Raw genomic sequence first — 23342 nt, forward strand, 5'->3', positions numbered from 1 at the left:
ACTTCACTACGATAGTGACGCCATACCATCGTTTTCGTGTGATATCGTCGGTGATTATTGTACAAAAATTATTTTTGTTTTGCCGGTAAATATTACGGCAACTGAAGAGGGTCAATCTGACTTACGCTTCTTCCGGTTTCTGCTGTCAACAGTGAGCTAGCTACTCAGTCAAGTCAGCAGCACCGCTGCGGAGCTACGACGATGTCAGAGCAGGAGTCCCTGAGGTGCTCCAGTGGCAGAAACCGCGGCGGCGTTCAGAGGGTCGAAGGCAAACTGCGAGCCAGCGTAGAAAAGGGTGATTACTATGAAGCACACCAGATGTATAGGACGTTATTTTTTAGGTAAGATTTCACTATCAGGTTCTAGTTTGCAGTTGGTAACTCCTCGAGGCCTGCTGTGTTCCAGATCTCTCCGCTGTAAAACTGCTTGTATAATTCCCGAATCTGATTGGGGAAATATCATTACGGTCCCGCCCATCCAAGTTGGTCCGGCCGTTTGTTTGGACAATGGAGCTGTCAATTAACTACGGTCTGAAAATGTACTGCTAGCGAAGTGCTTAGTAGTAGCGTCGCTCCGTGTACAAGAACGAAACAATGGAAGTTTCAATGTGGACTGACTACACAAGACAGCAATATCATAAACGACGATGTGTTATGAGTTTAAAAATGCTATATGTTGAGATCATTACCGCGTATAAAGCAATTTGCGGTTACTCTCCAGATGTGCTAATAGCTAGCCAGGTAGCCGTCTGGAGTGTGTTACCTTGCATAACATTCTCCAACATTTTACATTGAACATGTAATAATTTTGTGTATACAGTATGGAGACACAACTGAAATACAGTTGCAGTTTGTTGATGGTTTGCACATAATTCCAGCTGCTAAACCGATAGACAAGTACCCACCGTCTCCGTTATTGTTCAGTTACTGTAACAAACAGTTTTATTGCCATTGCAAAATTTATAGTCATTCCTGGAAACCCAAACTCACATCAAATTGTTTAGGGAAGAAGAGCTTCCCAACTATCACCCTGTTCCTTTTCCTTAAGTGCATTATTGGCAACCATTCTTGTGGGCCACAAGGAGAACACGGGCATGGGCTAATCTTGAGCTTGTTGTACAGACTGTTCGTGCCCTACATATTGGTACAGGTGACTCTCTTGCCTGTCAACAGGTACATGTCACAGGCAAAACACAGTGAAGCCAGGGAGCTGATGTACAATGGCGCCCTACTCTTCTTCAGCTATAACCAGGTAAATACAATCCAAGATGGCCTTTTTTTGATTGGTGTCACTTTTTAAAAAGTTTGGTTTGCAGCCCTTACCCTAGTATGTGCTTTGTACTTTCTGCAGTTGAGTAAGTGGGCGTTGGCCACTATTATATGAAAATGTGGCATTTTACTGATGACAGTTTAGTTTGCTGTGCTTCCCTGTGCAGCAAAACAGTGCAGCAGATCTGTCCATGCTGGTGCTTGAGGTGCTGGAGAAGTCAGAGAGTAAAGTGGAAGAGGATATTTTAGGTGAGTGTTGAACTCACCCAACAAATGGAGACATTCTGTCCCGTGCCTTCGGTTGTCGTTGATGCTCTCGCGTTTGGCGAGCAGAAAGCCTGGCCAAGCTGTTCAGCCACATGGATCAAAACTCTCCGGAAAGAGTAGCCTTCGTGTCCAGAGCCTTAAAATGGTCCACGGGAGGTTCTAGCAAATTGGGGAACCCGAAGCTACACCAGCTATTGGCTGTCACCCTGTGGAAAGGTATATCAGCCATAATGAATTCAAATGGGGGGGAAAAAAATCCAACTTGTCTAAAGCAACCAGCCATGTCTCCAAAACGAATATCAACTGATATCTTTTATATTTTTTCTAGAGCAAAACTATAGCGAATCTCGTTACCACTTCCTGCATTCCTCTGACGGGGAGGGCTGTGCGCAGATGCTGGTGGAGTATTCGTCCTCCCGAGGTTTCCGAAGCGAGGTCGACATGTTTGTGGCCCAGGCAGTCCTACAGTGAGTATGCGTCCATAAAACAGTGTAGTGTAGTTGAAAAATCATCTGCGCATAGAAATTGTTGACCAACCTTTTCCATTTGACAGGTTCCTCTGCCTAAAGAACAAAAACAGCGCTTCCGTAGTGTTCAGCACGTACACAGAGAAACATCCGTCCATAGAGAGGGGTCCTCCATTTGTGCAGCCCCTTCTTAACTTTATTTGGTTTTTGCTGCTGGCAGTGGATGGGTGAGAAAACGCATATATTAAAAAAAAAAACTGTTGTCTCAAAAAGATGGCATGTCATTGATTCATTATTTTCCTTTTCTGTCTGTTTAGGGGTAAATTAACAGTTTTCACGGTGTTATGTGAGCAATATCAACCTTCCCTCAAAAGGGATCCCATGTATAATGAGGTGAGTACGCCACAGTTGTTTGGTAGCATTTTGTGAAGCTGTCGGCAAATAAGTGAGGTTTTGTAGCAAATAATGGAACGTGCATTCCCCACAAAAAATCTGCAAATAGGTGAATTACAACATCTGTGAGGCTTCACCTCACCTCATAGTGTTTCTTGTGTCTTTGTCTCCTTTCTGGACATCTCCAGTACCTCGACAGAATAGGGCAACTTTTCTTCGGCGTTCCCCCCAAACAATCTCCGTCGTACGGTGGCCTACTTGGTAAGTGAGCCAAAGACCCCAAGACTGTGCCTCGTCTTTGCAAAATGACTTCACGAAATTGCCGTCCGTTGTAGGAAACTTGTTGAACAGCCTGATGGGAGCGGGCGAGGACGACGACGGCGTCGAGGAGGCCCAGGAGGTCAGCAACCCCATCGAGCTGGATTGAGCCAACGGCTGAGGGAGCGAAGAGCAAAAGAGGACACACCCTCGGAAATACACACACACACACACACACATACACACAAGAATGGGGAAGACCACGCCACCTCCACCATTAGTGGGTGAGGCGAGGCAGCAATTCTTACACTTGCTCCAAGGAATGGGTACCTTTCACAATTGAACTGGTTCGGTACCAGCAATCGATAGTGGCACTCAACGTTCGCAATTTTGATGGTGATAAGTGTTAATTTATTTCAGAATAAAATCTCAAATGTTCCACTTGTCACTGAATAAACTTTGACAAATAAGAAAACAACATCATAACTTTTAAAACAAATGAGCCATTTTCGGTACCCATCCCTACTTCCTACCGTTCAATAATTTCAGCCATCCAGTCCTAAAATGTACTGGACTGCCTGCAGCTGCAGTAAAATATTTTATTTAATCATTACTTTGGGCTGTGTTCTGAGTTTTGGTTTCGAGGCATTCTTCGACAGCATTGTTGACATGACGTTCCCTCCCTCCAGTGTTGCTTTCTTACATTGTCACCATGAGGTGTCAATCTATTCCCGTTGTCAGCATTTTTTTCCCCACCCTTAATTCAGATGTCTGAGTAGTTATTGTAGTCAAGAGCACTTCTCATTTTCTCATCTGACCTTTTGTCCATCAGCCAAATCTAGAATTGCTGGAAAATATTGTGTGAGGTGGTAGGAAAAAGCATTGTTACCCCCACCTCCCTCCCCTGCAGTGGTCAGTTTTGCATTGGAGGCAAAATAAAAATGAACAACTAAAATGAACACAGTTTCCTAAGAGACTTCTGAGAGTTGTTGGTTGTCACACAGCTACCGTCTTATCATAAAGACAATTGTGTTCAACATTTTCCTGAGTTTGAAACATGTCAAAGCGTGTGTTTTTTTTTTTTTTTTTGCAAACCTTACATAAGAGTCACTGCTGTTTGATTTTTTTTTCTCCTTTGAAAACACAAGAGGAGCATTTGCCTTTTCCACCATACACTAACTGATTCAATAAACTAACATTGAGAGGATTGAGACTGACGTGAAACAAATGTTGTCCTGTCCATTTTCTTTATTGTAGCAGAATGAAATCAGGATTGATGTTACGAGAAAAATTCAGCAAATACATGGTTCTCTTCATAAGGATTAGCTCAGAAATGATCAGCGCCATAAATAAAAATGGAGGATTATGATAAATATATTAGTTATATGAATGGCACTGTGTGATAATACAACCAGACAAGTGCAACTTGACTCAACACAGCTGGTAGCTACACTTTCACGTGTTACATTTTAAATGCTGCTTACAGGATTGACCAACAGCTCTGAGGTCCCACTTGGTTAGCAACACTTGTTAATGCTTGAAAAATTGTCACAATCCTGCAATTGGCTGGTGACCAGTGCAAGCTATACCTCATTTCTTGTCCAAAGCCAGCCGGAATGGGCTCCAGCTCATCCTAAGACCTTAACGGCACTATCGAAAATGGAAAGCTGTAAACAAGTATGATCATAATTTGTATCAAAACTAACCAACCGTCCATCTTACATTTCATTAAGGCATTTCTTAGTGCTTTCCATCATGTAGTGGGTCATATTTTTTTTTTTACACAAATACTTGTTGATGCTGGCGCTCAAGTCCGGGACTGCAGTGCGAGCCTCTGGACCGTATCTGACAGATGAGACATGTCGGCCTGCTTTGCCTGATGTTTCATGTACTCCAGCGTCCGAACCTAGACATAGAATTGGAGTGGGCATATCCGTCATTTGAATTGTAGATATTGTGTGGATTGATTGTTTATTATGTTTTGAAGCCAAGCGACTTCAGCAAGTGGCTATATTTCTTTTCAAAAATGACTAAAAATCTTAATGCGTGTGCTGACCTTTAGACTGTACAGAGGGGTTACGCGGAGAGAAGTCTGGCGTTTACCTTTTGAAATTCAATCTGAAAACAAATCTAAAAATGTCACCCGTTTTGTCTGCGCAACTCACGGAAATGCGTGTCTCACAGTATCCGTGTTTGTGGCTGAGATTCCACAGGTTGACGGCCAGCTGGCTCAGCTTGTTGTTCCTCAGGTCTCCGTGGGCGAGCAGGACGCAGAAGAGAGAGAAGGCAAGAGTGCCTTGGCGCCGTGTGCTCTGGTGCTACCCAAAAAACACAAAACTTTCCGGTCGATCCTTTTCTAAAACATGCCAGCAAGCCCTGTCCTTGCATGTCGGGAGAAGCTCATAACACAGTTTGCGCTTGGTCTCACCTCCTCTCGACCGAGAGACTTCAGGTGGTCGAGGATCTGTCCGATCAGGGTCTCGCACATCTTGTTAATCTCCGACAGGAACTTTGGGTCCCCCCCGTAAAGAGTTTCATTGGAGTCCACTGCAATGTTGAGGGAAAATAACAAGTGCGCTTAGAAGTTTGCGATGATTCAAAGATGAAGCTGTAACGAATAGGTTGAATGGTGTGTGTGTGTGTGTGTGTGTGTGTTTACTTTTTGGAATCGTGTACAGGTATGTTTCCTGACTCATGGCAGCCAGCAGTGGGATGGCACAGACGTACACGCGCACTTTGGCATCACTGTTGTCCTCCCAAGTGTAATCCTGCACCATGTTGAGCACGCCACGGACTAAGTAGAGCACACCGTACTCTGGGTGATCCTATAAGCATGAGAATTTGGAAGAAATTAAATTCCCGTCTACAAAATGAATTCATTGAATTGACACCATTGCGATCATATTAATAAACAACATTTTACACTGTACCAAGCCAGTGCCAAAAGGTAAACAGAGCTGCACTGCCAACAGTGTTAACTGATGAATGTTTTACAGTGTGGTACAAAAAAAAAAAAAATGCATTCTTTAAAAGGTGTTATTACCGGGACAACTAGAAGAGTAGCCAGGAAGTTGTTGATGAAGTCGAGCAGGAAACTCTCCGAAGAGCGAAGCTTCCCTTCTACGCTGATGGAGCGCGGAACCTCTGGAAGAATACTGACTGCTGCCTTTAAGAAAGCATCCGCTGCAGGCCAAGACCGAAGTGGAAAGTCAACAATGTAACTCGAAGTAAGATTTTACGGGAGAATAAGAACACAAACTAAACTACTATTTAGCTTCAGTGTGTAACACAAATGTTGACTTTCTAGAATAAGGGACGCTGCTCACCCTGGGATAAACACTGGTTGCCCAACGCAACCTGACCAGATAGCAGATAAAGGTGAAGACGACTAAAGATGCTGCTCAGGGACGGGATGGTGATGAAACTGTAGGCAGCACACGCCTGGACAACGGGAGGAGGAAACAATCCATCAGATGGCATGAATGGGCTACCACTGGTCTTTCTGGGACAAAAACACTTCGGATGTCAATCAAACTCACCCGGACAAATGCTGCTGTTTTGCGGGAATGATTGCCTCTCATCACCCTCCTGGTCTCCATCGCCAACTGATTCACCGTCTGAATATGACAAGACAAAAGAATGACTATGTGTGTGTGTGTTTTTACACACATACAGTGAAACGCCTGTAAATTGTGAAAAAAAATAAAAAATAAAATAAACTCAGATTCATACGGACGTGAATGAGGTGCACCAGTACTGGCTCCAGGTTACAGAATGTGGCTCTGGCCTCCACGCAGAAACTCAACTGCTGCTCAAAGTCACGACCGAAGGAAACCTGGACACCAGGACAAACAGTTGGAAGGAGAGACAAAACAGTGACCTCCAAAAAGTCTTTAACACCTGTGAAATCACAGAGCGAGGGACAATAATTTCAATATACCCTCAAGGAATAAATGGAAAAATCCTTGGAAGAAAATCTACCTATTTCAACAAGTCAGGTTGACAAAACTGTAAAACGTGAGGTTGCACACAAATAATTACCAATGAAACACAAACCTTGGCAGAAGTAAGGAATTAAAAACAAGAATAGCTCACCACACGCATGAAGCCGATGATCAGCACGGACAAAGATCTTTTTTCATCCTCCAGTGTGAGAGCACTGCAGAATGCCACAGACACAATCTGAATCACTCCCCGAATATACGAAACAATCGGTGATATGTTTTGCCTCACTTGACCGAGTCATGCATGGTCTTGCAGATGTGCATCACGGCGTTGAGGATGACGGGGTCTCTGGTTGGCTCCAGCTGGTGTCTGCGAGTTAACCAGACAGCAAATCCATGAAACCTGTGTGGGCGCCCACCAACTACACTTTTCACAACCGAGAGAGCTCTTACTTGATGAAGACATCCATGATGGACCTGCACACTTCCACCCTCACACCGTCCTTCTGGAACATGTCCAGAAATGGCAAGAAACGCTCCTGGAGGACAAATATCGAACGTGGTGACACTGTTGCATGTCGAGATGTTCAGCCCCAAGTCCAAACTAATTCCTTGCTTGCTGTTCATGTTTCCAATGTTGTTCTCGAGTAAGATTTTGGACCCTCGTATGTCGCTAAACGAAAATATTCAGTATGCTGCTCCGCTGCGAACCAAATCACACGAATAAGCATTGAATTAACACCCTGTGCGTTGCTGCTGCTGCACTCACCATGGAGAAAAGGACTGAGAAGTCGTGGAAGTGGGCGAGGATCTTCCTGATCACAGACTGCAGCTAAGTGCAGAATCAAAGATGGAGTCACTGGAGAGCAAGTGATAAGAGGAAGGTGAGCTGTTGAAAAGAGTACAAACCTGAGCGTAGGCATCCTCAAAAGCCCGGTCGGGAGTCATGTGTTTGATGATGTCTGCTAGAACGGTGTTCACCTCCCGTTTCTTCAGAGTAAACACAAATAGAAACGTTTTCTCGAGAGTTCTTTTTCTTAAGAACGAGACCCATTGGCTTACTGTGAAATTTCGGCAGGTGAATTCCACCCAGATTTCAGCACAGTTGACATAATCCTGTGTGCCAGAAAAAAAAAAAAAAAAAAAAAGGAATCTGTCAAACTTGGTATTTATCATCACGGATTTCAGCACGTGTGAGAACGCAGCATCACGTTACCCGAGGACTGCGGACTTTGGTGATGACCTTCCAGGCTTCGTTGAGGATGGTCAGCCTCTCTGATTCTGGAGGGTCGGCGCAAGCCAGACAGCGACCCAGTGATCCGAATAACAAATGCTAAAGAGGAGATGACAAGATAAGACATCTCTTTTGCGATATTCTCCATAAAAAGGGGTCATTTTATGTTTTCAGGCTCACCTTGGGGAACCCGGCCTCGTCGCAGTCTTTGATCATACCGATGAAATCCATGGCTCTGGTGGCGACAAACTCAGGCCTAAATGCCCTCATGACTGAATTCAACAGCAGGGCACTGTGGGGCATTCGATTCATCTTAATAATCAGAGAAGCATGGAACAAACCACACCGTGCAGATTGTCCATAATACGCACTTGTTACCCAGCTTCTTGCATCTCTCCATCATTTCTGTTAGAAGAGTCTGGAATGGAAACGCACAGGTTTAAAATAATTACCTTGAAACCGACAATAGAATGAGCCGATGAAGACAATGAGTGTGTGCTAATTTTGCGCCACTCCTTTAGCGAGATAAAATCAACATATTACAAAACGGCTCTAAATACAAGGCAGTGCATTTGTAAGCCACTGCAAAGTAAAGATCCACATATTGCTTTTTGACTCGCTGAGTCTCAGTCCACACCTCTGGTGCTCTGTAAGCACTACATTGCAGGATCCAGTTGATCGCGGGCGAATAGAGAGTCAGGTACTCGGGCATCTCCACCCTCTGCGTGAGCAGCTGGCTGCGAACGCTCTCCCCGCTGATCTGACGGAAGGTTCCGAGCAGGTCGAAGAAGTTGCGCTTCAGGCTGTCTTTCAAGCTGGGGGCGACCTCCATGCCAACCTAGGCAGAAAAAGCGTAATGAGTGTTGATATTGTCCTTGCTGAAGGCACTTTCAGAATCAACAGTGCGTTGTATGTGATGTTGATGGCATCTGTGTGAATGTTTGGAAAGATCGGGAAAAGTTGTAAAATTACCCTGCAGAGGTAAGCTCGGGTGTAAACTGCCACCAAAGGGTCTCCAATCCCTCTGATCATGGCGGTCAGTCGTGGGAGAGTCTCCTGAATACCGCTGTAGGGGGTGGAAGAGTTACTCCACGTCGCATTGCTCTCAATCAAATTGAAGCAGCTCACAAATGGCCGTACGGGATCCAAAGACTACTCACGATTTGTTCAGGAAGCGACTGCACTTCAGGATAGAGGCTTCGACGTATCTGCTCACAGACTTTATTAAGGAGGAAAACCCCTGAAGGAACTGTCCTCATAGTATATCACAGTACCGGTAATCACATTTTTGGGGGGAGTGCTTGGGGATACAGTCTAGGTAAGAGTTCTCTAATGGAGGCGATCTTGAAGAACCAGTTGAGGCACGTCTCCTTGGCTGTGTCGTTGACATCGTCGACCGTAAAGGAGTCTGACAAAAAAATCAAAATAAAAAAAGCACAGTTTTGTAAATCCTATTCTGAACCCAATTGTACAATATGTATCACAGCAACCAGTTAGAAAATTAGCAGCAACCAGTGGATGTGGAATCCATACCTGGTAAAGGTCTTGGGTCTGTACACATGCTCCAAATTCTGTCATACACAAGCTGGCCTACACAAAAAACAAAAAACAAAAGTAGGGTGAGTAAAACAATCACAAAGAGCAAATTAATTGAACCAAACGATAAAAAGATTCACTACATACCAAACGTGTCAAGTATGTCAGTGATGAGAACAAACTTGCTGGGGTAAAATTGGATTACGGAGGTGTCGGAGAGAAGCTTGGAGCACTGGAACACAGGTCAGCAGGAATAACCAAAGTCATTCTCAGGATCTATTCATTTCAACTTTATCCCAATTTAACTTTCCATCATTGACACACAAACTAGGATTTACCTGGATTACAATCTTCAGGGCTTTGACCTTCTGGTCCGAGGCCCAGGCCTCTTTCAGGGACTGGTTCAGCTCTTCGATGCGATGAGCATATTCCTGCTGGGAGAGATTGAGCAGCTCTCTCTGGGAACCCTGCATGCACACAAGTACACACAAATGACGCTTTTCATCATTTAAGAAGACACTGAAGGGGAGATATTATGGGAGTTTTTAACTTAGTGTATTGCGTATATTGATCCTTGTTGGATAATAGACAACTATTCAGATGATCAATGCAATTTACTTCACTCATATAAATACATTAATTTGTGACACAAGCAATTACCTCTTCTAGATCATCCAGTTCCTCCAGACGAGTGCGGACCTTTTCCGAGACAGCAGAGGATCCCGGATTCTGGGAATTTCCTGCAAGGTCAGCCAGCACACAAAGGAAAAATAAATAAATCATCATCGTGGTCAGTAAATAAAATACAAACTCTTTCTTACCCGTCTCAGAGCCCATGCATAGATTCTAAAAAAGAAAGAAACAAAAAATTAAATAAGATGGTTGAAACAATAAAATGTATTCCCCGAAGCGCTTATAGGACGACTCACGATCGAAAGTTTTTCAGTGGTGGTGAACCTCGCCAGGATTTCGCCTCTCTTCATGGACCAGGGCTCAAAGTCTGCACCCACTGGCTCGTCCTCTTTCTTCCTCGCATCCTAAAAGCACAAAACCTCAGTTTTGTACGATTTTCAACCCTAGTCCTCATTCATATAAACATTCATCATTCACAATCAATTCAATCCATGATATTGTTTTGAGTGTCTGTCAAAGAAGCAATCAGTGGGGTCGTGTAAAAGTGCAACTGACCCCGGCGAAGGGGACGTGCAACGTAGACGGAGTCTCAGCTGCAAACATGGATAGCGGATCTGTTCCATCCAACATGCAGCTGAGGGGGTCCGGCGCCGCTAAAGAAGAGGAGGACGAAGAGGAGGAGGTGCTGCCCTTGCGAGTTCCACGGCGAGCTTTGGTGTCTGTCACCTAAGGGCGGGTTAACAGAGAGGAGACGATTTATTGATTTACTCTAAGTCCATTTTAAAAATCAAACGTGGCGCTTAGGCAAAAAAAGTTTGCCCATCTGCTCAACACTCTATTCCGCTCTCAATCCAACTGGTCAGCCAGATGAGAAGCAGGCATCTTACCGAAATAGGTTTGAGGGGATGAGAGTCCGAAAATTCAAGTGACGTTGCCTCCAGACGGGCACTCTTCAGCTCAGCATCGTAGTTGCGCCACCGGGAACGCCTGAATGAGAGTAAAGTTGGAAATATTAACCATGACTACATATATGTACATTGTACTCATATAATCGAACAATATATGTCACACAGGATGTTTTTTTTTTTTTTTGCCCAGTATTTGGAGATGCAGAAGAGGCACTAAATAAATGGGCCACTCTATTAAGACATTAAATTAAAACATTCTGATGCGGGTACGTGTGAAGGAGTGCAAAGGACAGCATCGCCTCATTGCATCACATCACTAACATCACATGGAAACTTACTTTTTAAATATAAAAATGTATTGGCATTGCATCGTGGGTTTGGTGAATCTGTCTGTCCCAATTATTTATTTTGGGAATTTGTATTTGACTTCAACAATTTTCTATAGGTTTTATTTCCTACAACAACAATAATGAGAAACGCCTGACGGATAAATTCCAATACAAGAAAGCCACACATCCCACAAAAGAATAACCACAAGAACGCCCACGACATGATCTTGCTTGTGCAGGAAACCCTGACGTCCTATTTCCATTTAAAATAGCCTAATAACTGGTACAGAAACGCAACGTCACTTTGACAATACCAACAAAGAGTTTAAATTGTGGTGTAAGAACAATATTTACATTTTTAGGTCAAAAAGAAGGATCTTACCACATCACCGCGGCCATTTTCAGTGATCACATGACACACTTTACTTCCTTGTTCCGGCCAATGTCGTGCTTTCAGAAGAAGCTTGGAATATTTAATATACGCAATATTTTTATAGATACAACGCATTTCTTTATTACGTGTATTGTATTCGCAAAAAGCTTGGATTGGTTTTATCGTTCAATCGAGCTAAACTTCATTTCCCATAATACACGACGATCACGAGGCACCGTCGAAGCAACCGTAAAGAAAGATGTATTACCATGTGCAAACTTTACGCTCTCTGTTATTGAGAACAGCGAAGAAGAAGCTATGAACAGAAACTGAAATAGCAACCGCCAACAACAGCTACACATCTTTTTAAAATGATATCCATTTTAAAACTGTATCGTGATTAAACTGGATATACAATATTGCAGGTTCCCTTGTTGAGTGGCACGTCTTCCTGAAAAGACGATCTTGGAAGCACCGCGCTGTTTGGTACTGATGTAAAAATTGACGTTTGAGGATCCTTCAAACATGACGTGACCGTAAGGCTGTCACTTGCTCCATATGTCCACACAGTTCATCTGAGCAGGTAACGTATGTCAACATTTACAACATTTGTGTTGTTTAATATGTAAAAACAGACTCAGACAGAGTGATTTAGTGTGTTGTGTGTTGACAGCTAGCATTTGGCTAACACTCAAGCCATAGCAGGTTATTACATACGAGAGCAAAGGTTTCATCTTAATTAGGGGAAAAAATATTCATTTGGTCAGAAAATAAGAGGTAATTTTGATTTCTAGTTTGATATAACTTGTGGTCAAGGTGACTAAATATGAAAGCTGGGGCATGTACCCAATCATCACAATAGAAATACTAACTGTGTATTTATTTTGTTTGAAATAAATCTATTCCAATTGCCATTCGTGTTTACTGGGCAATAATAAACAGTATAATAGTTCTTGTCGGTAATGAAACAAACACTGACATAGAAACAGGAGTTCAGAACATTCAGTGACAGATTCTCCTTGCCCATTAAAAATCAATTTGAAAGAGTTATTCCCAGGGCGACACGTTGCGACAGTTTGTAGAACATCTGCCTCACAGTCGAGAGATTTGCATGTTCTCCCTGCGCAAGCACAGTTTAGGCCACAGTTTACATGCGACCCAAATGTCACGTCAGCGTCCAAAATGAAACACGAGTAGACAGATATGTGCAAAGCGAAATCTGATATACGACAATTAATGTTTATGTCATCCCTGACATTTCATATGCTTGACTTTTCATACTTGTGAACAGAAGTAACAAATTCCTTAATAAGACTTTATTAACGATAATATTTTCATGAAAGTGTAGGGTCTTCAAGGAGCAGCATATACAAAGATTGCCACTTTCTTTGGCCTCGTATAATTAATTGTGTCCTCCTCAGGGGAAAAAAAAAGTCTTATCTATGTAATCAATATGACGTGCCCAGGATCAGGTGGTCCCTTTGTTCATTCTTAAGACATTCACTCTCTTTTGTCCTTCCGTCTTATTAGGTTACCACTTTCCATCCGGACACTAATTTTGTCCCTGTGAATTATTAAATTGCTTACTTTGGGTGGAGGACCTCATTCTCATTCTCTTTGAATGGCAGGTGGCAGGTTGTAGTGTGCTTTCCCAGATCCAGGATCCTTATTTGTCTTTCTGCATCCCCCATGGAAGAGTCACTTGTCGTCCAGCTTCGCTACGAGGAGCTTCTTTTTTACGCCGCCTGTGTTTCTAACTGTTGCTGCGTCTGTTTGTGTGTGTGTCTGGAAGGCAGGGTGTGTGGGCGAGGGGGAGGAAGACGAGGAGGGGGCGGCGGTGGTGGTATGCGAGTGGGCAGCAGCTGGAGGTGGTATCTCTCCCGGGCCATGCGACTAGCACTGGGATGGTGCCGACTGTGCCGTCCAAAGACAGGGGGTCGAGGCAGGGGTGGCCAGCCGCGGCCAAGCGTCGGGCTTGGAGAGTTGTGGAGCTACAGCAAGCTCCTGCTCAAGTCTCTTTACTTCAACAGCCTCAGCAACTCGGACACAGTGCTCGACTGCGCTTTCGAACCCGTGTACTGGATCGTGGACAATGTGACTCGTTGGTTTGGAGTGGTGAGTACTCGATAAAATTAAGATCAAGTCAAACTACTCTAAATGGCTGCGTGCTGAAGTCTCTTGTGAAACCCCTGACATCTTTCATTTCCCAGGCGTTTGTTACACTGGTCATCCTTCTGACGACCTCGGTGGTGGTCATCGTCTATCTGTACGTCCTACCCACAATCATCGGCACCTATGCCGTGCCTTGGAGTGTCTGGCACCTGTGCTGCGGCCACTGGCTCCTGGTCATGGTGGTTTTCCATTACTATAAGGCCACCACCACCTCCCCCGGACACCCGCCCAAGGTACCCTGGTGCTCCTCTTTCTTTCACAAAAATGTAACGGTAGGACCAGTTTTCCCCAAAGATTTTGACATGTTATGATGTTGACTTCTTTTAGGACAACATCCACATTCCCTCTGTGTCCATTTGTAAGAAATGCGTCAATCCAAAACCGGCGAGGACACACCACTGTAGCATCTGCAACACGTAAGCTCTATGTGCTATTATTTTCACGACGATAATTTCAGTTAGATACTTTTTATTTTCAACACTTTAAGAGGTATTCGAGTTTGATTGTTCTCATCAACAATTGGAGGATATCTGGTGGCATGCATGAGTTTGAACATGACGCCTTTCCAATGTCTGTTGTGTCATAATGTCAGCTCTTCAGTAATGTCACTTCTGCTTGAATTCCAGCTGTATCTTGAAGATGGACCATCACTGTCGTATCCTTGCAACAAGCATCTGTGTGTCTACTTTGTTTTATATTCACGTGTTGAACTGAACACACCCCCCAAGCTTGGCTCAACAACTGCGTGGGCCATTTCAACCACCGCTACTTCTTCTCCTTCTGCCTCTACATGACTCTGGGCTGCATCTACTGCAGCGTCAGCAGCAGAGACATGTTCCTGGAGGCCTACGGTGCTGTCGAGGTGAAGAATGTGATGATTGACGCACATCATTGGAGAGTTGCTATGCGGATAAAACAAATGGTGGTATGATGATGAGTAAATATGAGCCAGTAAATATCCAATAAATTCACATGTCCTTCAGAGTTACTATCAGACTCCTCCCCCACCGTACACGTCCACAGAGAGGACTGCCCACAAGAGCATCATCTTTCTTTGGGTGCTGACCAGGTGACTGCACTTCACACCCCCCCATGTCTGCCATACAAACAGAGACGTCATGATGGTACGTGACCGCCTGCTTCCCCGCAGCTCTGTGGCGGTCGCCTTGGGAGGGCTGACCCTGTGGCACGCCGCGCTCATCTGTCGAGGGGAGACCAGCGTGGAGCGCCACATCAACCGCAAAGAGAGCAAAAGACTAAAGGAACAGGGCAAGGTACAGAGAAGCGGTGGGTGGGGCTGGACGTTTATGGAAAAAAATGATAAGCATGATTATTTTGGGGATTGATCTTGAAATCGCTCTTAATAAAATGATCACTGATATAAATGTATGATTGGCTTTCAGGTGTTCAAAAATCCATATCATCACGGGAAGATGGACAATTGGAAGCGGCTGCTTGGTGTGGAGACCCGCAAGTGGGTTCTGTTGCATGTTTTCCCACCTTTCCTGTGCTATCGCGATTCAATGTGGCATATTGGATGGAAGATAATTCAATGGCTGCATTTGCCCACGGAGCCTTAAAAAGCTCACTTATCCTTAAAATGCATACTTCACCTTTAAAACTGCTGCTCAAAGGCTTCAAAATTTCCACATGCCATATTTTGTCAAACCAGCTGACAGCTGAAAATCTGCAAGCAATTCACATAGATCCCACAAGCTGCCACAAATGACTAAATGAAGGTCCTCAATTCACCTCAACTGTTCTGTGGCACCAGGATGCCACCAGATGGCGCCAAAGGATAGGTTCCCCCAAAATTCTGCCAATGCCAAACCATGAATACATTTGGTTTCACTGTAAAGATACCGTATGAAAAATTGTAATCGTTGTGTTCCACATTAACAACCATCCATTTTCTATACTACTTAGAGTGGCAGGTCAGCCTGAGCCCATCCTAGCTGATTATCGGCAACCAGTATCCACTATATTTACTTTTCTTCAAGCACTGTGATATATTATTGATCCCAAATTTGCAAAAGCAGAATTTTTGTGACAGCTCATGTATGGAATTGCTTTCGATTGTTAATGTGTGGGTTCCTGAGGGTGCTCTCTATTTCAGCCAACTTCTCCAAAATGTATTGGATATGTACTGTATATATTTTGTTTTCCAGACAGTGGTTCACGCGTGTTCTCCTGCCCTCAAGTCATCTTCCCACAGGCGACGGCATCACGTGGGACTGCACCTTCTCCAGGAGAGACCCCATGGCCATCTGAGCCATCTACACCTTAAGCGCCATCACCTCGTCTCAAGTTCTCACTATCAGGTCGATGGAGAGGATCTCCCAAAAGCTATGGCCGGTCAGCATTTACTCCTTGGAGATGGTTGGAAACGCTGTGTCGTTTGCACCCTCTAGATGCAATTCAACATCATGGTGGAGGGCAAATAATGAGCTGCATGTTGATTTTGGACCACCTTTGTGCCTAATGCAGCCAGCCTTCCAAAGTTAACTCTGAGACGAACGTGGTTTCTTATTTCTGCATTTCACTTCCACAATCAGCCAGCATATTTTTTTATTGAATGGAACCTTCAAGCAGAGGTCATCTTATCACTTACGTTTTGCTCATGAATTATCTGTTGTGAGAAGGGCAATCTACACTCAGTGGACACAATATTAGGAACACCTGGAGACCATGAATTGGTCGCAAGCCAATCTCACTGGCACATGATAGCATGCATATTTTTGGGATGTGGGATGAAGTTGCAGTACCCTGAGAAAAATGCAAGTAGAGAGAGAATGTGAAAACCTCACAGAAGGACCTCAGCCCAGATTTGAACCTATGGCCTCTCTGTGAGGCAAACTGCTACCCACTCAGACACCACCAATACTGAATATCCAATTAATTTGTTTTAGGCCATATTGCATTTTCCAGGTGTCCCTAATGATGTGGCCACTGAGTCTCTATCAAGTCGGTATTGAGAAATGTCACTGTTCATCTACTGAGAACGTTTGCACACGTGGCACTTTAGAGTGGGGCAACTGGACATAATGATTTTCTCAACAACAACTAATTGCAGTTATTCTGACAATGTATGTGGAAACAATGGTTTGCGTATGTGTGTGTTGTGATGCTGATCTCACCATTATTTGAAAAGTTGTGGTGCCAAATGCAGGGGGCGAATAGGCAACAGAGCACAATGTCCCGTTTCAACCAATTATCAAGACTGTGAATTGCTGTTCTGATACTGACTTTTTTTTTCTAGTGCAGCATACGGTTGCCATGGAAACGAGACTAGTGACAGTGATCTGCCCACCAAAAAAAAAAAGTTGTGCTCAATTAAATCACTGTCCTTTTAATAAAACATTACTGTTCTGCATTTTGATTTGTGACTAAAATGACACCAAATGCTTTACATTGTTTTAATTCATTTATTAAGCATTTTAAATTAATTTCATTGGTTTGACAACAAATAATTATATGATATTGCTGCGTGTTCTAAACGTGAAGGCGGACAATGTTTAACATGACAGAAAACGAACTGTAAAAATACGTCAAGTCGCAAAGCAATAAGGTACACTAAGGCTATAAAAACGGGAGTCAGTTCATTTGGGTAGGTCCATGTTATGTGGCTCATATTTAATAATATCTACTGCATTCATGTTTATTCCCGAGAGCCATGCTCCTTTTCAAATGTTGGGGTGTAGACAATCCTTAAATTATCTTAATTATCCTTAAAGTAGAATTATTAAGTCATACCTTAAGGCCTTGTTCACTTGACACAGACGCTCGACTGCATTACATTCTTCAGAGGACACACATTGAACAAAAACTGTGTGTTGCACATATAAATAAATGCTAAATGATGACGTTGCAGATGTCGGCCCAGATGTCTCAATTGTGCGTTTATGAAAACATGAGGAGTCGCGATGAACCACATTTCAGTAGGAAGGAAGAAAAAAAAATCCGCAATGAAGTGCATGTGAACGTGGGACTCCATCTGTCTTTTGTCGTAGAATGTGTTGGGTCGAAAATAAAAATCACCTTCCTCCAGGACTTCCCAAGAGGAACCTTTGAGAAAGAGGGACATGAGATGTTATGAGGCAACTGCTCAAAAAGAACAGGAACATTCCTGGATTTCGACATAGCCTCATTGATCACCATGGAAAGTCTTCAACTTCGAAAATTCCTCGAACCAAACTAAAGCCAACAAGAAGTGACTGGTAAAGTGTAAATGGACAAAATGCTGTTGAGTGTCAATCTTACCACTCTCCCCGCGCCTGAACTGCCTCTCTCCTCACCAGCCTCTTCTTGTCATCCAGAGGTCTGGCCAAGGCCCGCAGCACTCGGGCCCGAAATGGCAACACCTACGAGTTAAAAGTGACGCTTAGACTTTTACTATGACATGTTTGCACAGAGCGGTCCCTGCTATTCTCAGACGATGTATAGGAAGAAATACAGAAATCGACCGCCTGCGGCCATTACCATTGCCTCCATGATAGAAAACAAAGGTCACTGGGAGAAGCGTAATTATTGCACACATTCTGATGCATTTAGAATATTGTAGTATCATTTTGCTTTGCCACCATTTTGTGGCAATGACAAACATTTTGAAGGAAAGGCGTCAACTTGTAACTGGTGAATCGTCATTATTTGTGGCAGGGCTCAGTTCTTATCCCAAAGTGAATCAGACAAAATGCAGCATAAATTCTTCACCTCATGCTCAGGGAAGCGGGAAAGGGCGTGGATGCACCGCAGCGATGCGATCTTGACATTCTGCAAGACAGCGGACATTTAAACAAACCTGGCTCATGTGCGTGCCTGTGCTAAATGACCGGCTTAATTGACGCTTAAACGCTCCCGGGGGGTCTCGCTAACCATGTTGGGAGCGGATGTGAGGGGCAGCAGTCTGACGACCAAAGCCTCCAGCTGTTGGATGAGTGCCGGTGGTGGGTCGGCAATGACGGGCTCCAGACAGGACAGAGTGGACAGCTGGACGCCCTGGTCTGGATACGTCAGGGCCTCAAGCAACAGCGACAGCAGCTGAATACGCAAACGAAAGTATTTTAAAATCACAAACATCATTAATTATTATTATTATTTTTTTTTTATCTTAACTCACCGCTGGTAGTTCAGTAACTTGAACCTGTTTGGGTAGTTTGTTGACTATGTTGGACAGAGCCTTCAGGTAGTTTGGTTTCTTCTCTGGAGGAGAAATACACAAATCAGGAAAAAAAAAAAAATTCAAGAACAGCACAGTGGTATAGTGGTTAGCAGACAAGCCAGAGAAATGATGTTTTGTGTTTGAATGGTCAAGTCAACAACTGCTAATGAATGTACTGGTAATTCAATATACTGAACCCTTTCAGGGACAGCGGTAACTACAGTGGACAGCTTATCAGTTTATCATTATTTGTGCATGAAATGGTTAATAGTACATCAATCTACATCATAAAATATGACCAATGTAACAACAGGTCCACCTTGGGGGGCCGCGTTGAAACCTTGCACCAGCTTGGCCGAGTTCTCGCTGAAGAAGCGTTGGCGGTACATGATGCGTACGTCTGCGTGACAAGCGCGGCTCAGGACGTCCGCCGAATCACTCATCAGCAGCGAGAAGCCGTCGGCCGCCACGGGGCCCAGATCGGCATCATCAAGCAGCGAGAAGAGCTTAGGCAACATGAGAAAATACAGTTGGCTGAATATACACTGCAGGTCCAAGTACCCGATTCTGCTAAAATGATTTTCACCTTGTCAGTCAGTGCTGCGCATGTTGGGTGATAGCGAAGAAGCAGAGCCTTGGCAACCTGGAGACACGAGCAACTTTGGTCAGATTTTCAGCTGACAATTGACAATACGACACTGGGTTTATATCAACTCAAATTTTCCCATTGAAATGTCAATAATCTCTCCCAGGCACCCCCAAAACAAATGTTTTTAATGAAGGAAAATAGTTCCACCTTAGCGTTGGGTGACTCACCCATATCATGAGGGTGAATGCCTGCATACGGACACTCGAATCTGCTGAGTTCAACTCACTCAAGATTCTGGTCATTGTCTTTTGAAGTCGACTGTCAAGAAAGTCGCCTAAAGAGAAGATTTTTATTTATTTATTTATTTTTTAGTTCAACATGGGTTCAACGACAAAAACTAGCTAATTAACAAACCCGCGGGGATCTTGTTGAGCAGGCCGGCAAAACACTTAGCAGCGGAGGTGTATGACATCACGTGGCTGCACGTGCAACTCATCTCTTCCAGCTCTGAAAGCAGGCGCTCCATTTGGGGCACCGCCGCCTAAAAAAAACAAAGACAACTTTTTGTCACAGAACGTTAAAAACAAGACTGTCGCTGATTTGCAGACTCACAGTGCGAGGTAGCGAACACACACATCCCATCAGCAGACAAACCATCTGAGATTGCCTCCAAGAGTCCCCATGCTGCTTCGGGGAAGAACAAACAGTGACACAAGGAGGTGTTATAAAGTCATCGACTGACAGCGTACAGGCCCTTCTACAATATACATTCGGATACTTCCCGCTATTACAATCCAATCAAAACCAGGTGCATACATTTGCAAGCAGCTTTATTTGCGAAGGGAAGGAGTTGCCGGGCAAAAAGGAGACGTCACCGTCCAGGAAGAGCGACACAAACCGCACAGCTGTCTGGCCCGCCAGTCTAAAAATAACGAGACGAGGAACCACAACAGGAAATATAAACCTTGTGAGCAAGGTCCGACGGGAAATAAACAGTGAGAGCAAACTTGGCAGCTTGTGTGACATCACAATGTACGACAAATCACAAAGCAGACAATGTTGCTTTGAAATAGAATTGAATGTGTGATGATCACTAACTGAGTCTAATTTGGCTTGTCAAACAGGTGTTTGTACTCACGTCGGTTGCAGCCTGGAGCAAGCTGTACTGATGACGCCGACCATGGTGGACAGAACCGCCTCTTGTGTCAGAGGACTGTGGTGAGCAGATGAAATCTCGCCTAAAATGGCAGCACAATGTCAGAGACACAACATGAAATTCACCTAAAAAAAAAAAAAAAAGTGTCACTTCGCCGCGATGCCCCGGTGGAAAATAATTGTGGACTCGCGCACCCTTAAGTGCGGCTTGCAGCGCTAACGAAAGCAGTCGCGGGACGATGACGTCGTGGAAGCATCGTCCGGAGTCTTCGGTGTCTTCGACTCGCTCGGCTATTGTCTTTAAGCTGCTGCACGCCAACACCGCCTCCTCTGACGAGAACCCAAGTTCGCCTGAAACAAGACAATGGAGGGGGTACACATTCCAACATGGTTCCAAAGTAAAACAACAAAAGCTGTGGAGTTGAAACCGCTTTAGTTTTGTTTGACATGAATAAGATGGCAAGCGCTTTCTTGACAACGTCAATAAACATTGGGATCCCTGAATAAAATTCCAGATATTTTAAAGTGACTTTAAAGGATTTTTTTTTTCTTCAGAAATATTGTTTACATTCTAAAATGTACAAATTTAGCTGCAGTTCGAGGGTCCATGTATCAGGAAAAAGGATGAGGGGCTCACCGGAATGTGCTGCACCGAGGACTTCCAAGAGGACGGGCGTGCTCTCCTGAGCGACGCTGGGCTTGATGGAAACCGCAGCTAACACGGACAAACAGCGCTGACGCACGGCCGGCTGCGTGTGTTGCGCGGAATCTCCATCTTGTTGTATCGACTCTGAGCATGGGGAAACAAACGAAAATCACGAACAGCAAAAATCAGCGTGTCTGACACTCCTCTATAAATGGTTATGGGGTGTCTTACCAGAAAAGATCACTTTCTTTATCCTCGGGATCATATTGGTGATGAAAACGGTCGGGTGCAGTTCTGCCAAGCCGCCAGCGCACGAGATCACGGCAAGACTGATGGGAGGAGGAAAAACAGTTAACGTCATTTGTAAGTGGAGAGAAAAAAAAAAGACAACGGAAATGTGAGCTGACCTGATTGTGTCGTCTTCGTCTGACAGTACCAGACGAGCCAAATGATCGACAGCCAGCTCGATTTGAGAGTTTGATAACAAACCTAAAAAAAAGAAAAGAAGAAAAATATTGGCTTGGGAGTGCATACCAAATCTGGTGAGGGGAAACGGTCCCATTTCAGACTTCACCGCATCTCACCTGCTTGTCGCGCTAGAGAGATGAGCACGGACATGGCTGTGACCTGCAGGCTGCCGTTGGTCTCTGACAGAGCTGCGAAGGTGACGCTGCACAAGGACGGACAGACGGCTGAAAGCACAAGCTCTTCTAAGGGACACACAAATAGGGAGATTTTCATTTTTTTTAAGGATTGTAAATCTCAGTTAAATGCCGTTTGTTTGGCTCAGTGGTTGATGCAGTGGAATTGAAGGCAGCTTACATCCTTGAAGACATATGACATTTTGAAAATGCCTCTACTATGTTTTGTGGAAAACTGTTCCAGAGTGTTTTTTTTTTTTAGTTTTAAATAAACGAAACAAAGTTGCTAATTATTTATGACCTCATGCCCTAAAAGTCCTCGCACTCACCGTTTTCTGACGACTCGCTGCTTTTTACAGACTGAACGAACCGCTGCATCACCTCCAATAACGTCCGTCGATGGGAACACTGCTCAAAACAAAACGCAAAGAGGCGATGTGACGGAAAGCAGCATCGACCAAACGGTACAAACCACGTCGGGGTACCTACCTGGTTTTTGCTGTTGTACTGCTCGATGAGCGACGGCATGACAGCTGCTACTATGATGTGACTCGCCCTGTTGGAAGCGCTGCAGGCAGCCTGGAGTAGCTTCGCGGTGGGCCACACTAGCTTCAGGTCGGGCTCGCAGAGGTGATGCTTGCAGTCTGGAACAATGCCACGCTCTCATTAAATAATTAATCAATAATATCAATTAATTACCCAAGCCCTATGTCTTAGTGTGAGAAAGTACAATAAATCACCGTTGAGAACCATCTCCAGGAAGATGCTGAGGGCATCTTCAGAATCTGAGCTTAGAACCGAGCGAGAAAGACAGGAAGTGATGGCGGTAAGAGCAGCGAGGCCCGCTGACTCGATCCTTTCACTCGATGTTTGGAACACCTGTGGTGAAGATTAAAAAAAAAAAAAAAAAAAGGGAAAATAAATGACAATAATAAATATGTGGAGAAGGCTTCCGAAAGAAACTTGATACTGTACATTGGAAATAACAGACCTCTCTGCGCAGTGATGCCCACAGTCCCTCAAGGAATCCTGCCAAGTCCTTGTGTTCATACCATGCCACGCAAGCAGCCTAAAAAAGATGAAATGAGGGGAGCGGTACAACATCCATGTCGTTAAAAGACTTCTCTGAACGACTTTAATGCTGTGACGATGCTCTTGGGAGACGAGTGAGATTTCTCACCAGGGTCTGAAGAGAGTCCAGCTTTGCACTCTGAACGTCAGAGTCCAGCTTCTCAATGATTAGGGGCAGCAGAAACTGAAAAATAGTATATATATATATATATATATTTTTTTTGTTATAAAAAGGAGCCTCACTGGTGACCGCAAAGAGAGGCTGCGAGAGGACATTTTAATAAATGGGAGGTCTATAAC

The 23342-nt window shown here is 44.2% G+C and overlaps 4 protein-coding genes across 9 annotated transcripts in view; 2 read left to right on the top strand and 2 right to left on the bottom strand.

The window, feature by feature from the left end:
* The first annotated feature begins 134 nt into the window (after positions 1-134).
* get4 (guided entry of tail-anchored proteins factor 4) lies at positions 135-3860 on the top strand. Its single transcript, XM_019863836.1, has 9 exons — positions 135-341; positions 1173-1251; positions 1436-1517; positions 1602-1751; positions 1864-2002; positions 2089-2229; positions 2320-2395; positions 2584-2656; positions 2731-3860. Exons 1-9 carry the CDS (start codon positions 202-204, stop codon positions 2820-2822), a joined length of 972 nt encoding a protein of 323 aa, XP_019719395.1. The 5' UTR covers positions 135-201; the 3' UTR covers positions 2823-3860.
* Positions 3861-4421: 561 nt separating this feature from the next.
* vps35l (VPS35 endosomal protein sorting factor like) lies at positions 4422-11702 on the bottom strand. Of its 2 annotated transcripts, none has more exons than XM_019863784.1 (30): positions 11620-11702; positions 10888-10987; positions 10556-10726; positions 10297-10404; positions 10189-10213; positions 10028-10107; positions 9706-9834; positions 9515-9599; positions 9365-9421; positions 9143-9239; positions 8992-9039; positions 8804-8897; positions 8469-8669; positions 8203-8249; positions 8012-8123; positions 7814-7930; positions 7660-7713; positions 7507-7587; positions 7367-7429; positions 7051-7136; positions 6887-6967; positions 6749-6812; positions 6390-6488; positions 6193-6270; positions 5980-6094; positions 5697-5836; positions 5313-5478; positions 5082-5200; positions 4819-4968; positions 4422-4559 (listed from the first exon to the last, which is right to left on the bottom strand). In XM_019863784.1, exons 1-30 carry the CDS (start codon positions 11634-11636, stop codon positions 4461-4463), a joined length of 2883 nt encoding a protein of 960 aa, XP_019719343.1. In that variant the 5' UTR covers positions 11637-11702; the 3' UTR covers positions 4422-4460. The 2 variants fall into 2 exon arrangements, with proteins under 2 accessions (XP_019719343.1, XP_019719334.1); XM_019863775.1 differs by having other exon boundaries at positions 4819-4971.
* Positions 11703-11780: 78 nt separating this feature from the next.
* On the top strand, positions 11781-17098 carry zdhhc16b (zDHHC palmitoyltransferase 16b). 4 transcript variants are annotated; one of them, XM_019863814.1, is made up of 10 exons: positions 11781-12193; positions 13403-13725; positions 13821-14015; positions 14110-14198; positions 14409-14437; positions 14511-14644; positions 14766-14851; positions 14933-15056; positions 15186-15256; positions 15951-17098. In XM_019863814.1, exons 2-10 carry the CDS (start codon positions 13456-13458, stop codon positions 16051-16053), a joined length of 1101 nt encoding a protein of 366 aa, XP_019719373.1. In that variant the 5' UTR covers positions 11781-12193; positions 13403-13455; the 3' UTR covers positions 16054-17098. The 4 variants fall into 4 exon arrangements, with proteins under 4 accessions (XP_019719373.1, XP_019719382.1, XP_019719364.1 ...); XM_019863823.1 differs by having other exon boundaries at positions 13407-13725; XM_019863805.1 differs by lacking the exon at positions 11781-12193 and having other exon boundaries at positions 12230-13725; positions 15951-16086; positions 16217-17098.
* A 96-nt stretch (positions 17099-17194) lies between these two features.
* The window catches only part of mms19 (MMS19 homolog, cytosolic iron-sulfur assembly component), a 9700-nt gene continuing 3552 nt past the window's right edge, over positions 17195-23342 (bottom strand). The window contains exons 10-31 of one of the 2 annotated variants that reach the window (XM_019863753.1): positions 23152-23226; positions 22963-23040; positions 22712-22850; positions 22461-22615; positions 22301-22379; positions 21915-22040; positions 21738-21819; positions 21562-21659; positions 21322-21474; positions 20880-21035; positions 20668-20767; positions 20346-20451; positions 20142-20216; positions 19944-20070; positions 19757-19863; positions 19527-19583; positions 19260-19446; positions 18899-18981; positions 18655-18819; positions 18493-18552; positions 18043-18143; positions 17195-17847 (exon numbers count right to left, since the gene is read on the bottom strand). In XM_019863753.1, coding sequence (XP_019719312.1) covers positions 17817-17847; positions 18043-18143; positions 18493-18552; positions 18655-18819; positions 18899-18981; positions 19260-19446; positions 19527-19583; positions 19757-19863; positions 19944-20070; positions 20142-20216; positions 20346-20451; positions 20668-20767; positions 20880-21035; positions 21322-21474; positions 21562-21659; positions 21738-21819; positions 21915-22040; positions 22301-22379; positions 22461-22615; positions 22712-22850; positions 22963-23040; positions 23152-23226 — 2340 coding nt within the window. In that variant the 3' untranslated portion in view covers positions 17195-17816. The remainder of the gene's footprint in view (positions 17848-18042; positions 18144-18492; positions 18553-18654; positions 18820-18898; positions 18982-19259; positions 19447-19526; positions 19584-19756; positions 19864-19943; positions 20071-20141; positions 20217-20345; positions 20452-20667; positions 20768-20879; positions 21036-21321; positions 21475-21561; positions 21660-21737; positions 21820-21914; positions 22041-22300; positions 22380-22460; positions 22616-22711; positions 22851-22962; positions 23041-23151; positions 23227-23342) is intronic. The other variant, XM_019863763.1, reaches the window with a different exon arrangement.

The sequence above is a fragment of the Hippocampus comes genome, unplaced genomic scaffold (assembly GCF_001891065.2).
Source record: "Hippocampus comes isolate QL1 unplaced genomic scaffold, H_comes_QL1_v1.1 scaffold74, whole genome shotgun sequence".
NCBI classification, from domain to species: Eukaryota; Metazoa; Chordata; class Actinopteri; order Syngnathiformes; family Syngnathidae; genus Hippocampus; species Hippocampus comes.